The sequence below is a fragment of the Phocoena phocoena genome, chromosome 8 (assembly GCF_963924675.1).
Source record: "Phocoena phocoena chromosome 8, mPhoPho1.1, whole genome shotgun sequence".
NCBI classification, from domain to species: Eukaryota; Metazoa; Chordata; class Mammalia; order Artiodactyla; family Phocoenidae; genus Phocoena; species Phocoena phocoena.
In genome coordinates, this window is record NC_089226.1 from 1,367,397 (window position 1) to 1,383,311 (window position 15,915).

The following is a 15,915-nucleotide window of genomic DNA, read 5'->3' on the forward strand; positions in this document are numbered from 1 at the left end:
TGATGTCCCGGGGCCACCGCTCCGGGAAGGGGTCTTGGAGGAGCTCCGCCGGAGGAGAGGAGAGGCCCCCGGGCAGAAGGCAGCTCTGCTCTCCATGTGGGCGACTCCTTCCAGGTGGAGGTCTCGGGAGCTTGACACCAGAGGGGTGCCAAGTCTCTCTGAGAGGTTTTTGTGGTCCCCTGAGGCCTGCTCAGTCTCACGGCCGCTGACAAGATCTTCCTTTTGCCGTGGACGCCAGGCCCGTGCTTGTGGCGACAAGCACACGCAGGCACCAGGCACTCGGGTGGGAGAGGGAGCCTCCTCTGGGCGCTTCTGGCTTCCCGGGTTGAAGTCTCTGCATCCCTTCCCCACCTGGAGACGGCAGGAGGGCTAACGGTCCTCACTCAGGACCATCGGTCTCCTCTGGGCGTAAGGATGGCCTCCCGTAAACAGGACGGCCGTGCCATGAGAGTGTCTGCAGCCAGAGGTCGCGGGATTGTGTGAGGCTGGCCGGGTGCCACGCCGCAGCCATGAGCTCGGGGAGACCAGGGACAGTGTAGTTAGGAGCGGCCAACGGGGTGACAGTGATGGGACCACCCTCCACCTTCCTGCTCTCCTCCCTGCCCCCAGTTGTGACCCCCCTGCTGCCCCCAGAGGAGTGATGACTCCAGGCCCAGCTCTCACTCCACTCCGGGAAAGTGCCTGGGTCCGGGCCCCGTTCTGGTTCGTGACCCCCCTCCCCGGTGTCCCCGCCTGCCAGACCCGGGGGCTGGGTGCCCTCTCACTGCTGTGGTAAACCAGGAAACCAGGGGCGCGACGCAGGGTGGTTTCCGCCTGGCCCGGCCAGCTCTCCAGACTTGGGGAGTCAGGCCCTCACCGTGCTGCCTGCCGAGAGCTCTGGGTGGAGGCTGCTGGGCCCTTGCAGGAGCCAGGCTCCTTCTCGGGTGCCACTCTCACACTGCCTTTGCATGTGTCCCCGCTGGGTCTCGTTGGAGGTGGTGTGACTCGTCTCGTCCACGTGTGTCCTTGCTCTGTTCCCACTTCCTTCGCTCTCCCCTGTTCTGCTCCCGCCCCGCCCCGCCTCCTCTCCCCTTTCCTCCTCCTCCCAGCTCCCTTCTCGGACCTGTCCCTTTGTGGATGGGGCTCTCAGTTCCCTGTCTGACACCAGTAGCAGCCCTGTTCTTGCATCCCCTCTGATCCCCTTTCCTGTTCATACTGACCTTGGCCTCCACGAGGCAGGTGGGTTGGGAGCGTGCTGGGGCCCCTTGTACTGGGTGAATCGTGGGAAGGAGGTCCCGTTGGTAAAAGCCTCTGCCGAGTTCGGAGGCCACACACTTGGCCCACCAGAGGGGGGCTGTCTGTGGGCGCAGTGGTGGGCACTGATCTCCGGGCTCCTGGCTGGCTGTGCTGTGGCAGAGGGTGGGTTCACCCATGTCCTGGCTACACCGTGGATGTGAGGGGGTGTCCTCGGTCTCCACCCCAGTCCTGTAGTCAGACAGCAGAGTGTCCGCTCAGGACAGAGAGGAAGTGCTCCTCCATCACTGCTCTGCCCGTCACCGGGCACGGCAGCCGCCGGGGTAACGGCCAGCTCTTGGGGCAGGAGGGCAGGAAAAGTCCAGAGGATTTCGACTGTCCTGCCCTGTGGTTTGCCTTTTTGAACCTGGCTGTGTCTTTCTTCCCCTGCTCTGGGTGAGCAGAGAGATAGGCACTAAGGCCTCTGGGGCTATCTCGTTGTGATTTGGATTTTGTATGGATTTTATAACAGGTGAGAGAGAGAAAAAGAGAGTGTTAAGGTCAGTTTCAGGCTGTCTTTGGTAGGTGTGAACCACAAAGAAACACCTGTGGGACAGAGAACTGGGGTTCATGGGGAACACGGTCCGGAGAAGCCCCTGGGCTTTAATTTCAGGACTTCACCTTCCAGTAATGCTCGTACTTTCTGGGGGATGGGGTCCAAGTTTGCTGAATTCTTGCGTGTTCTGGAAGAACTGGGGCTGACTGGAAAGAGAACTCCGGCCTCACCTCCCTGGAGGGCACCCCATGGGTCAGCCCTGGACTACCTGCTGCCCTTGTTCCAGGGATGGGATGGAGCTGCTTCACCCAGCCTCCTACTGTCTGAACGTCATCGGCATCAAAAGTCCATTACCTGAAAGTCCCCTGGAGGGCTTGGTGTTGATAGGGGATGTGGCCCCCCCTTCCCCCTTCCCAGAGAAGGGAGGTGGTTTGATGTCTGCTGGGACACATTTCATGTGACTTTTCTACATAATTAGCTGAATATAAAGACCCATTTTGCCCCCTCCCCTGTACCTCCCGTCCTCCCAGACCCTTGCTTTTATCTTTTGCCTCCTGTACCGGGAGAGTGTTCCAGTGCCTTGGGGAGCCTTCTCCTGTCGTGCATCTGAGCCTGAGCACCAAGCCAAACGCAAAAACAGGTGGACAGCAGGTGCCTTGGAAGAGCTGGAGCTTGGCTGCTTCACAGGGGAAAATTGGCTTCCCCCACTCAGTGGATTGTTGCTGCTCAGGGCATCACTTCAGCCAGCTTTCGCCCTCCCTGGTCTGTCTTCTCTGGCTCTGCCACCGAAGCAGAGGATGTCAGTGACCGTGGCAGCGAGCGCGTGCAGGGCAGGCTGATTGCTCAGGTGCATGCGAAAGCAGTGTTTTCCTTCCATGTAGCTTCTGCACCTGTTTCCCTTAGGAAGAAGTTGGACACGCAGTTTATCTGATGTTGAGAGTCCTGGCTCTTACCCCATGATAACTGGATTATAAGACAGACTGCCTAACCTCTCTAAACTAACTTCAGTTTCTCCATCTGAAAAGTGGGGTCAATACAGTATTTGCCTCTTAGGGATGTTGTAAGGGTTAAAGAAAGTTATTGCAGGGAACATAGATCAGTGCCTGGCGTGGTAAGTGGTAAGTAAATGCTGTATGATAAAAGTGGTAATAGTAGTAATAGGTTGCTTGTAATAATAATGTTGTCCCTGGAAGTTTCAGCTGGCTTGGAGCATCCCTAGGAGTTTTCGGGGGCACCCTGTACCCATTTCTCTCATGCTCAGAGGGTCACCCTGAATCGCGCTGTTTGCTCACTGGACTCTGGGTCCACTTGCTTGCCATGCACCTCCTCAGACTGTACACCATTCATCTGTATGGCCTTTTGGAAGACTCTGGCCAGGACCAGGAGGCAGATGAACTGAGCTGTGGATTCATGTCTTTTTCCTTTTAGGCAGCACGAAGAAAGAAGCCTTAGTTAGTCCAGGATGAGCGGGGGGTGAGGACGTTGCATCAGCTCTGGGAAGTCATGCTCCCTCGTGCCCTGGCCATCTCCAACCTTTGTCTGCCTCCCAAGTTTCCTTCCTATTGCTGCTGTGCAGGGTCTCCATGGGTAGGCTGTGGGGTTTGTGAAAGAGGAAGGAAGGGGGAGTTGGCAGGCAGGTCTTCGGGGTGAAGACCCGACCTCCAGTGGTGAGCTGGACTCCTTCTCTCTGAGACCGTGTGTGCATGTAGCTGGGTTCTTAGTTCTGTGCTCTTAGGGGGCTGTTGAAAATTAATGTTTCTGACCTGAACTTGGGAGGAGCTTCTCCATGCTGTACCTACTAAAGGACGCTGGAATGATGGCATCCATCAAAGAAGATGTAGGTTGCTTCGCTGTCAGTTAGCGCAAGAAACCCCAGGAACCAGAGGCTTATCTACAGTTAGTCTGTGGGTTTTTCTTTCTCATCCCTGCAGCGATATCTGATGTTGGGGAGGTGCGCTGTAGTCTTCCCACCCCTTTCTTTTTTTTAAACCTTGGATTGCTTGCTCACCACTGGGGACTTTTTTTCCCCTCACAGGTTTGGCTGTCTACTCCTTCCTGTCAGAATTTACCCACCACTGATTGTGAGGGAGGTGGAAGAGGGAGGTGTGGGGATGGAGGGAGAGTGACTTGCCCCCATCCACCAGGGTCCTGGAGTGTCCCTGCTTCCCTGATGGCATGCTAATGCCAGCACTGGAGGGAAAGAAAGAGCGACCTGTCTCCCTCTTCCCCCCTTGCTCCTCAGGGTCCAAGTTTGGCTTACTTTGAGAAGAAATGGCATTGATCCATGTCTTCTAGATTTTCTTCTTTTATGATCCTTGAACAGTTCTCTCCAGCAAGCGCAGACTGTCACAGACAGTCCATCCTCTCAGCTCTCTTTGGGCCCCTTTGTCACCTGGGCAGCACAGGCTCCAGTTAAGTTGTTGCCTTTGTCCTAACCATGCAGTTGCTCTGTTAGGCAAACGGCTACACCCACTCGACAACTGGGGCAGAAAGAGACGCTGACGTAGGTGGTCTCCTCTCCCATAACCTTGGTTTTTCTGTCGAATCTTAAAATATGGATCCACTGGATACCTGCTGCGGATATCAAGGGCTTTGCAAGCCTGCCTGATTTGGACACTCTCACCGTCACAATCCACTTCCATCCTCTTCTGTTCTCTCACATGACTGATGAAGCCTGAACCCAGTCTGCTGCTGAAATGTTGGTGGACGACAACTGTTAGTTGCTGTTGGCTGCCGGGGTTCTGCCTGAATCTTGGCGATGGAGGAGATGATTTCACTGGGCATTGGGTTCCCATCTGGCCTGGCCCTGTCTTTCCCGGAGGAGGACAGTCAGTGGGGTGGGGTTGTTCTTCCGGTCCTTTAATCTGCCCCTTTACTTTTCATTTCAAGGTCTTGACTGTGATGATCCACAAACTTCAGACATCCCAGCTGCTTCCTTCTCCGACTTCCTTGCCCCAGCTTGAGTGCCGTGTGATGGGTTCGCCATTAAAGCCTGTCTCTCCCTTTCCTAGGCCATCTGATGGCTCTACAGATTGGTGTCCACCTGCAGCAGGCCTCCCACTGCTGGAGCTCTCCATTGGGGTTCTCTCTTCCAGGAGCAGCAGGAAGGCAGGTGTCAAGGAGCTGGTCATGGGCACCTGGGACTCCGTAGAGCTGTGCTCTGTCTCCTCTGGGTCAGCTACTTGGCTTTCTTCCAGCTCCTCTTCCTAAGCTCTCTCGTCTGGGAGCTGACCTGTGCCTCTCCAATTGTCCCTTCCAGGACACATCCACCTGCTCCTGGGAATGCTGCTGTACCTGAGAGGCTGGAGGCTCTGAAATACCAACGGATAAAGAAGCCCAAAAAGTCATCCAAGGGCTCCTCGAAGTCAAAGAAACGATCCGGTAAATGTCGAGAAGCACCCTGCCCCTCTCTCCCCACCCTGACCTGCCACTATGGGCTTGTCTGGCTCAGGATCCCAGCCCTGGGTTCTCTGCACAATCGACTCCTCCAGCTTATCTCGTTCTTTGCTTCTCTTTAATACTAATTGTCAAGTAATACACAAATAGAATTTTCATATCAAAAAATGAGAAAAGTAAGGTTAAAAGTCTCAGATCCTCCTCCCAGTTCTGTTTCATCCAACCTGGGAACCATCCTTCTTGGGGGTATGTGTGTTCAGAACTCTTCTGTGCATACGCCTTTAGAAAACATGGCATTGTTTCAGTGTATTATTTATTTATTTTTTGGCTGCGTTGGATCTTTGTTGCTGTGCGCAGGCTTTCTCTAGTTGCGGCGAGCGGGGGCTACTCTTCATTGCGGTGTGCGGGCTTCTCATCATGGTGGCTTTTCGTTGTGGAGCACAGGCTCTAGGTGTGTGGGCTTCAGTAGTTGTGGCGCACAGGCTTAGTAGTTGTGGCTCCCAGGCTCTAGAGCACAGGCTCAGTAGTTGTGGTGAACAGGCTTAGTTGCTCCGCGGCATGTGGGATCTTCCCGGACCAGGGATCGAACCCGTGTCCCCTGCATTGGCAGGCGGATTCTCAACTACTGTGCCACCAGGGAAGTCCCCTATATTTTTTAACAACATAAATAGTACTTTTCTTTCTCATTCTGTCATATGCCTTGGACATATCCCTATCTCCTTAAATATTTCCTCTTTATCATTTCAGGCCTCTGGTTGGACCTGAAATTCTGGGGTCCTACTCAGTGTTAAGGGGTCACTGTGGCATGGACTCAGCCTCTGCGGGCTGGCCAGACTTTTCTCCATGAGATAGAGTGAAATTGCCATATTTCATGAAAAGGACACCACTACTGAAATGTGTGATGTTTATCCAGCAGCGATAGGTAGCTTCTAATATAGTGCAAAAATAATTCAGCCGTTTTTCAGACTTAGAAAATATTTATCACGTGCTCTCTTTTTACCAGTGGTTTTAGAAGTGCTGTGACAGGCCGTCCAGGAAGACCACTGCACAGCTTCCTTGCCAGTCTTTCTTATCTACCAGAGTGCAACTTTCTGCAGAGGCTGGGTTATGGAAGAGTGATACACAGAGGCCCTTGAATCTGGGAGGCAGTGAGCACTTAGTTCTCACTTAGCCTTCAGGTGGTATTATTATCCTGTTAGTTTATAGGTTGGAATACTGAGGTGGAGAGAAAGAAAATGAATTTTTTTAGGTTTTGGGAGAGAAATTAGAGCCCAAAGCTGAATTTTCAACCCATTTAAGCCCATTTCAGGTTAAGACCCATCTACATACCTACCTACCTACCTATCATTTATCTATTCTTCTTATTATTATTTTTTTCAAAAAAGTCCCACGAGATGCCTATATTCTCTGTTGTTCTGGTTGCAGCGGTCCTGTTTCCTGTCATATGTCCACAACTCGCAAATGCCCCCCGTATTTAGCCCAGATCTTGTCCATGAGCTCAAGTCTCATATTTCCAGGTGCCTGCTCCACATGCAGCTGGATGTCCTGTAAGCCTTTTCCGTGTCCAAAATAGAGTTACTGATTATCCAGATGTGCTTCTCGGTTCTTTCCCAGTTTCATAAAAGGCACTCCTACCTGCCCAGTTGCTCAGGGTACTTCATCCTTGACCCTCTTCCTTTCACGTCTTACATCCAGTCCATCTGGTAAGATCTGTTGACTTAACTTTTAAAACACATCCTGAATCTGACCACTTTTTTCTGTCTCAAATGCTAAAGCTAAATTACGAGTCATTCCCATCTCTCACCTTGCCCAGAGCAGCGGCCTCCTCTCTGGCCCTCCTGCCTCCGTCCTGGCTCCTGCAGTGTATTCACACAGCGACCAGAGTGATTTTTAGAAAGTCCCGGGAGTGTGCACACGCATGCACACGCACACACACACTTCTGATTAAAACCCTCCAGAAGCTTCCCTTCCCCCTGCAATCAGAACAGACTTCTGCCCGCCCTTCCTGCCTCACCGACTCTGCTCGCTCTGAGTTACCGTGACGTCCTTCCTTCGGTCAACAGGTCACGCTTGCTCTCAGCCTGGGGCTTTCACACCGTGGGAACACTTCTCCCCCAGGTCTGTGGAAGGTTCATAATTCGAGACTCGCCTCGGTGTTACTCCTTCAGAGTAGAAGCAGTGCCTCGTTCATTTGCCGTCTAGTGATCCTATTTTATCTTTCTTGGTAGCACTTGCAGTATCTGACTGTTTTATGTCTGTAGTTTTTAAGTCTTTATAGTTTGTCTCTTCCTCCCCATTGCCACATTGAAGTATAACCTTCTAGAATGCAAGGGCTTTACCTCTGTGTCCCCAGAAGGACCATAAGGCAGAGGGATGGCCCTGGCAGTCCAGGGTGGGCCAGACCTGACTCTAATGCGTATGGATAAAATCTGTGTGACGCCCATCACTGCCTGGGGGAGGCGGTGGCGGGGAAAAGTGTGCTGAGTCCCAACCCCAGTACCTAGAATGATGCCTGGTACCCAGGAGGCACTAAAAGAGACGTATGAATATTTCTTTAATATCGATACATAGAAGAAATATGAGATAAAAGGTACTGAGTATATTCAATATTAAATAGAAGATGAAAAAGAGATGTTGCTTGGCTAGAGCTGTGAATCTGCAGGAAGTACAGCCACAGCCGTCCTGCCTCCTGGCTCTAGGACAGCACTTGGGGTGGCCCCGGGCACTGGCCCTTCGTGGTTCCTCTGCTGCCCATCCTGCACTTGGGTGATTCCGGCGTGTGACCCTAGAGGCCGGGCACCGTGCCCTGCAGAGGACGGCTGGGTGTGTGAGGCTGCCTTCTCCCTTTCACCACTGTCTTCTCTTTTCCTGTGTGTGTTCACCTGCTCCTCCTCAGATGGTTCTGCCTCCCAGGCTCAGAACCTTCCAAACTCTCAGGTCCTGTGGCCCGACGAAGCTGTCTGCCTCCGGAGGAAGAAGAGACATTCTCGGCCCGACCCCTTTGCCCGACTCTCAGACTTGTGCCACCGCCAGCTTCCGGAAGACCAGACGGCAATTCTCAGCAGCGTGGAGCATGACGATCCTGGCCACGCCACTCTGCTGTGATGCCACAGCTTAAGCGTCCCCTGGGCAAGGATGCTGGCCGAGGGGCAAGGGTGGGCACGGGCGACGGGTGTGCGGGGCTTCGTCCTCTCCTGCCAGTGGAGGGGTGGCCTGGTCGCTGGTTTCCAGGGCTGCTCAGACCCTGGTTCTGCTTGTTCTCCCTCTGGCCTGAGCGGGTGTCTCCTCTGCATCCTGGCCTGCTGGCCTCGTGTCCAGCAGAGAGGGCTGAGGGCAGACTGGCCGCCGTGGCTGTGCGTAGAGCTCGGGAAGTGAACTGGGGACAGGAAGAGCTATGCCTCCTCCCCCGCCTTCCCCTCTTCACTGGATGGATTTTTCCCACCTCCTCAAATATCTCTGGAGTGCAAAAGAGGAAGCAATGGCTCTCACTGCTGTCTGCTTCTGTTCAGTTTCTCAAGTCCTGAAAGAGGGCTGGACTTCCTGCCATCTTCCAGACTCTACATATATATAGATATAGATGCAACTGCGTATGTGTGGAGTTTGTGGGTTTCTTTATGTATATATATGTACGTGGAAGCAAACGCTGTTTACTTCTGTGGTCAATGGAAGGAGGAGGGAGAGGGCAGCTGGCATGTGGGCTTTGTGAGGGGCTCGCGGGGGCCCTGGTGTCTCTGTCTCGGGAGTGAGTCCTTCTGAAGTGGGATTCATGCCTTCTCAGCTGAATTCCCCGTTTGTCTTGACCTTCTCCCATTCAGAGTGGAAGCAGGGGCTTGCCATGGTTCCTGCTGCCTGCTTTGGGGGGTTCAGCAGTGAGTTACCACAGAACTAAACACAGCCTTTATTTCTTGGTTCTGGGTGAAGAAGGGCGGCTGGTGAGCGGCCAGGCAGGCATCTCTCTTCGTTCCATGGTTTGGCTCAGAAGTAGAGGCTGTTAGCAGCGGGGCCGGGAGGTGGCCCTGTGCTCGGACTCAAGCTCATCGTCAGCCCCTCGGTCCAGCCAGGCTTGGAGCCCTGTGGCCGAGGGCCTCCCACTCTGGAGCCATCTGTGCCGAGCACCAGGCGCCGTGGCTCTATTTATATCCCAGCCTGGCTCCGCACCCTCCGGAGCGCTGTTCCAAAGCCCTGATTGGATTCCTCCTTTCCTTTTGTGGGAGCTAATTCCCCAGATTGATTAATTGCCACGTGTGGGGAGCCCGCCCGCGCTCCTCTCCATGCTTCCCACGTGCAGCCCGCCGCAGACCTGAGCTCCCACAGGATGGGATCAGATAAAGCTGGGGGGCCTCAGATTCTGGGTTCTGGGGGTGCTCAGGCCCCTATTCCCCCAGGTCTGTTTATATAGAACTGGCTGAGGCCTGGGAGTGAAGCTGGAAGGGGTGGGAGGCAGGAGCCAGGCTCCATCCTTTCCCTGCCGAATTCTTGTCCTAACTCAGACTCTTAGCACCCAGAAGCTTCTGCGAGGTCGTCTTACAGCGACTACAGATGTATCTCTCTCTTCCAGTAAGGTAACGGCGCTGCCCTTGACAGGGCAGAAGGCCTCAGTGTGGCTGGGGTGAGTCTGGCGTCTTTCTCCTCCTCTCGTGCAGGAGCCTGCTCTTCCGGCCACCCGAGAATCGAGGGGGCTATCAGGTTCCACCAAGTACTTCCTTCTTGGTGCTGCTGTCTTGGTGGGTTTGGGGACATCCCTTGTCCCCAGATACCTGCTTGGATGTTGGCCCAGCCAAAGCACTGGAGACTTCTGTGGCTCTCAGCCCGGTGACCCAGGCGAGGCGGCCCGAGAGCAGGTAGATGCCCATCCCTGGGAGCTTCCATCCTAGGGGTGAATCCGCTGCCACGCAGACCCGCCCCGTGCTTCCTTCTCTTGCCCAGCGAGTGGGGACCAATTCCACCCTTGAGGCTCTGCCTCAGAAGTCACAAAAACCACAGTTTCTTTCCAAACGCGACACGTCGTGGAGAAAGGAGTGGCAGGGGCAGCACTTGTGGCCTCGCCATGTCCACTGCCCAGCCCCCGGGTGGCGCCTGCGCCATCTGGCCAGTGCACTTCGCTGGGCACCGAGTCCAAGTCCAAGCCACCCTCCGGGCGGCAGCTCCAGCGAAGCAGCGACTCTGCTTCCTTCCTGAGGCAGCACTACCTCTGCCACCGTGCCCGACAGGGGACACACGGGCACCTCCTCTGGGCCCTGGGGTCGGTTGTGGCCTTTGTGCGCACTCTCATGGTGGCTGTTTCTTGAGCAGAGCAGATCCTGCTGGACTGTACGTGAGACGTCAGGGCTGTGTGTCTTCAGGGTGAACTAGGCCACCCTTTCTGAGCCCCGTGCTGGGACTGTAGGCCCCGAGGTTACAACAGAAGAGGAGACAGGGGAAGGCTCTGCTGCTTTACAGTGGCACACAGGGCCCAGCCCGTGAGCCATCCCCAGTGGTGACAAAGGTGCTGACTTCTTCCTTCCTTCCTTTCTCTGGCTGTGCCCTGTACCTCAGCAGATAAGACCAAATGGTTGGAGCTGTGCTTTTTGCTGGCCACTGGGTGGCAGCTGGGCTGGGTGTCCCCAAAGCTGGGGAAGGACATAAGGCCGACCTCTCTCTCAACAGCTTTGGACTCATTTCTCCTCCCAAGAGGGCCTCCTTCTTGTGACAGTGTGCATGGAGACTGGCAGCCTTGCTGCACCTTGGGGAGCTGGCTCAGTGCTTCCTGTAAGGATTGCGATGGAAACTGGCAGAATACATTTCCCTCTGTCCACGAGACGGAGGCAGGGATGTCACGGGCACACCCTGAAGCGCTGAGTGTGGGCATGTACGAGAGGGTGTGCTCGTGAATGTCTGCATGGTGGGGTGCAGCCGTTTCTAAGGACCAGGTGTCCTTTGCGCTCTGCCCTTGAACAACTGCAGTGACGACTCTGAGGCTTCCTCTGACTTTCACGCTCCAGTCCGTGGGAGATCAGGTGTCTTCCAAACCGCCCCTTGGATGATCTGGTAGCCTCGCATAGAAGTAACCTGCCCCTTCGTCCTGCATCTTGCCTGGAGACTGCAGATGTTTCAGGTTAGGTGACTCGGAGCCCGGGGAAGGGGTAAGGTGATGCCATAAGCTGTTTAATAAGGAAAGTGGGTTTTCTGTTTCTTGATTCCCTGGCTGACCAGCTGGGGTTGAGTGTGGGCCCCGCCCAGCACGCGGTGGTCAACTTTGTCTGTGAGCTCCCAGCCTGTCTCCCTCAGCTTTCCTCAGAGACACGGGTCTGAGAGGCCTTCTGAGACTCCGCTTTCTCCAGGGGAAGGATGCTTCATCCCACAGGGCTGGCAGGGTCTGCGCCCCCTTTGAGGAGGAGCCCATGTCCCATGGTCGTGTGCAGGGGGGTGTCTCAAGCAGGGGTGAGCTGGAGTCATTATTAATATTTTTCAATACTGTCTTTATTTTTGATTTGAGATCTAAAATATTTGGGGTTAAACTGATTTCACCTGTTTTCCTTTGCCCTTTTCATGCAGAGGAAACCTGGTAGGATTCACAGGTGAAATTTCCCGACTAGGTTTTTCTTTTTCTTTTTAAAGGTTGACAAGATAGCTTCAGGGAGGAAACAGACTTCACAGAGCATCAGGGCGACTTTGTCACTCGCCAGGATTAGAATTCGGGGCCAAGGTGTGCATAGCTGGAGCTGTTTCTTCCAGTTTTGTTAGAAAAAGCCTTTTGGTGGATTGGGGTGGGCTGGGGGAAGGAACTGTAAAGTACATTTTATTACTATGTAGAGAAACATAGGGAAAGAAAAGCTCATGGTTAATCCGAGGCTTGCTTTGCTTGCATGTGACAGAGCTTTCGGCGGGGGCATCATAGGGATTGTTGGGGAACAGCAGGAAGGTAGAGTTCCTGGGGGCTCCCCTGAGTTCGTCCCCCAGCCCCTCTGGGAAGCGGGCATCCATGGCTCAGTTATACCTTTCTATCTTCAAAATAAAGGGAGGCTGGAGGCTTGGAGCCCTGTGGGTCTGCATTGTTGCTTTGAGGAGAGGACCCAGGAGTGTTTTGGGAAGGGCGTTAGAAAGCTGGAGCGTGGAGAGGAGGTCAGCTTTTCTGCCACGTGTCTGTAAGGCCGGAAGAGGAGTAGACAGCCAGGTCGGCCCCGGAGTGGAAGGCGGGGATGGATGTGACAGTAAGACCAAAGCCAGGGACATCAAGCTTACCTTTCTCTCTGGGCACATGGTAACTTAGTTACTATTCAGGGTGCTGTGTACAGGTTGGGCGTGGCCCCAGGAAGAGAAAGAGGAGAGGCTGCCCTGGGCTGGGGTGGGCTGGGGGTGGAGGCAGTGAAGACCTTTGCGGGGGGCGATGCAGTCATTGAAAGAAGCCTGGGGGTGAGTCTTGGATCCCGAAGGGGTCTTGCTTCTTGGCTGGACCTCCTTGCCCCCTCTAGAGTCAGCCTATGATGCTGAGTGCCCAAACCAAGCATGGATGTATTCTCTGTGATGTCAGTTTGTGGGGACTCCTCAGGCCCAAAGCTGGGAGACTTGTCTTGAGGTCCCTGTGCTACCAGCAGCTCCGTGTTAGTGGAGAAGGAAGAACTGTTCTTAGGGATTTGTGTCTGTTCTCATAAGGAGAAGGGCAGGTGGCCTCTTCCATGATCTGAAACTGGTCCTGAGACAGTGTCGCTGGGGGTGGAGAGGAGGGACTGAGGCTGGGTTACACCTTTCCTCCAGAGGGGGCAAGACTGCTGCAGATCACAGAGCTACACAGTGGCTGTGTTCCTACAGCTTTCGTCCTCACCTTCTCTTCTTTCGTGAGATGAAAGCTACCAGTCTGGTGGACGTAGGAGGGTGAAAGGGTTCACCCTGAAATCAGACCAGCCATTCCTCTGTCCTCTTTGATGTCTCCAAATCTGCCTCCTTTCACATCAAGAGGCAGAATTTTAAAAGTTGATAAACCAAGGATCAGTGCCCAGATTGGACTTCATCGCTTTAGCAACTCGATGTTTGCTTAGGGGTGTCCATTACCACCCCCTCTGACTGGCAGTGAATCCACACTGGTCCAGTGCTTTATTTATGGGCCCCCTGTCTGTGCTTTCAAATAAGTTTTTCATGAGCAAGTATAATATTTTGTTTGTTGGGTTACTGAGCGGGTAGAAGTGTTTCTATGACCCATTTTAAGCTAGAAGAATAAATCAATAGGTTGACTCTTATCCAAAGACATTCCCACGCCCCAAGGGTTTCTGTGTAGGATGAGGGAAAGTGAGGCATAAGTGCAAACATCACTGCTGGCTGCCCATACGTTCTAGAAGAGCTGGTGCATCTTGACTCCTAAATACTCTGGTAGAACAGCAGCCATTAATAAAATCACTTGGACAGTCTCCTCCGTGGTGGGTCAGCAGTGGTAGTTAGGGTTTCCGAAGAAGGCTGATGAAACAGTCATTAGCTTCAGATCGCTGGCTGGGAGAGCTGCACTGGGGGGTTAGGGAGAAGTGGTACAAGTCCTCAGTTCCTGTCCCTGGTCCTTTGCCTTCTGTCTTTCCCATCCCACTTGATGGTGACATGAATGGCTGCTGGGCCTCTTCTTTTGGAGCTTGAAGAAACATGCTCTACCAATCCCTCCCCTCCCTGGCACTGGATTCCCCGTCTTTATTTTAGGACCCAGGCCACACTCTCCTTTCCGCCCCATATACACACCAGTTACTTCCTTTTCCTTCCTATCCCACTTCACGGCTCCAGGGATCCTGACCTTGTGCGTGGTTTACGATGGGGAAGTGGTTGGGTGGGGAAGGGAATCTGAGAGGGGAGAAGGTTTTGTGGGGGGGGGGGATTTGCATTTTCAGCCTTACACACACTGCGAGCATGCTTTTGATGATGTGCAACATACGTAGAAGGAAGGGGCAAACGCCGACTTTCCTCCTATTGGTTGATGAGGGCTTAGGGGCTCTTTGGTCCTTTTTGGCTTATGGCATCTTAGAGACCTTGTTTCTGGTGTGGGGAGTAGACCTCCTGACGGCCATCTTGCAGTCTTTGGAAGGGAAATTGTCAGTCAGTCTCAACGAATATTTCTATTGCCTACTGCGAACCAAGAGGGGTCTGTTGTGAGCAGACAGTGTCCAGGCTGGGGCAGAGAGGTGGGATTGTCTCACCTGTCTCTCTGCAGTCACCAGGCTATCTCCCTGGTCTCTAGCCCCAGCCAGCTGTCTTGTCCATGTTCCTTTCCTGGGCTCAGGAAGAGAGAGAGAGAGAGAGAGAGAGAGAGAGAGAGTGTGTGTGTGTCCCCGCACGCATGCATGTGGTATGTGACGTTTGTATGGTATGTGTGTGTGTGTGGGTGGTGTGTGTATGGTGTGGTGTGTATGTGTGTGTACCTATGCATGTAGTATGTGGTGTGTTGTGTATGGTATGTTTGTGGTGTGGTGTGTATGTGTGGTGTGTTTGTGGTATGTATTTGAGTGTGTATATGTGTAGAAGAGATTTGTAGGGACACACTAATTGGCCTGAGTAGCCTCAGGCCCAGGAGATCCTCTTTTTGGTTGACTCTTTCTTTGCGAGGCAGCTCCTACTTCGGTAGGAGGGTGAAATGAGTAATATACCACCTTTAGTGTATTTTTTATGGAGATTGTATATAAAATTATATAAATATATATAATTTGTTCTATTTTAAGGAGAGAGGGGAGCTTATGTAAGGGGGGGTGGGTGCAGGGATAGAATGCAGTAGTCATGATTGGGAGGCTTCAGGTAGTGGGACATCTGGGGAGTGGGAAATGGGAGGGCAAGAGACTAAAGCCGGGCGAGAGGATCGGGGATTCATGCCCTCGGCACACATACATAAATGGACAGAAAGCCTACATAAGGTCTATCTATCTAGCTTGTCTGTATCTCTATACGCAGTCATAGTTGGCTTTATTTTTGTACTTGTGCTTAGAGTTGTGTGGGCAGGACCACCTGGGGTGACCTGGGATTCTAGCTCATGCCTTGGTGCCCCCCCTTCACCATCCATCCTCCATGCCTCGTCTTTTGAGACACTCTCTGTTCAGAGTTGCTTGGGTCTTTCTGATGGAAATGTGTATGTAAACGTTTAAAAAATAAAAAAACAAACAGTGCTCCCGCAGAGAGGACAAGTGAGCCGAGGGTTGTGGGAAACTACTGGATCTGATAGTCCTGGAGAGCCAGGATCCACAGCTCTGGGAGCTTTGTTACTGGGAGGAGACGCTGTGGCTTGAAAGCTTTGGCACAGGTGCATAATATAGTGAGTGTGGAGAGGGGAAGACTCTGAGTCCATCCCCATATTGCTGGGGATGGTGCCCTCATCGAGGTTACCTGGGGGCTGACAGCAGTACCTATCCTGGTTTGCAGCACTTTGACGCAAGCACCCCTGCAGGCATCTCAGGACAGTTCTGTGAGGCCGATGGCATGGGCTTGGTCTTGGAGAACACCCTGGTCATTCTTGCTGCAGGTTCTTGGAACCAGTGTGGGTGTAGTGTCTGGTAGAAAAACATCATAGACGCTTTTTCCAGTTATTATTTTAATTGGAAAATAGGTGGCATTGGAAACAGAATGGTCCAATCCTGGGACACTGAGTGGAGGAGGAGAAGTGGGAGGAGAACCTGGGGCGTAATGGGGAGGATGGGGCCGCTGGACCCTCCTTCTGGCACCTGGCCTGGGACTTCCGGAACTGAACAATGTATCAGTAGAGTCTGACCCAGAACTGGAGATTCTGGGGAGTAGGCACTCAGTGGCACTTGAGC

General features: G+C 53.4%; 1 protein-coding gene across 1 annotated transcript in view; it reads left to right on the forward strand.

Moving 5' to 3' along the window:
• The window catches only part of IGSF9B (immunoglobulin superfamily member 9B), a 41,575-nt gene extending 33,306 nt beyond the window's left edge, over positions 1-8,269 (forward strand). Inside the window, exons 19-20 of the mRNA XM_065882730.1 lie at positions 5,028-5,149; positions 8,061-8,269. Of these exons, the coding sequence (XP_065738802.1) occupies positions 5,028-5,149; positions 8,061-8,269 (331 nt within the window). The remainder of the gene's footprint in view (positions 1-5,027; positions 5,150-8,060) is intronic.
• Positions 8,270-15,915: the final 7,646 nt, after the last annotated feature.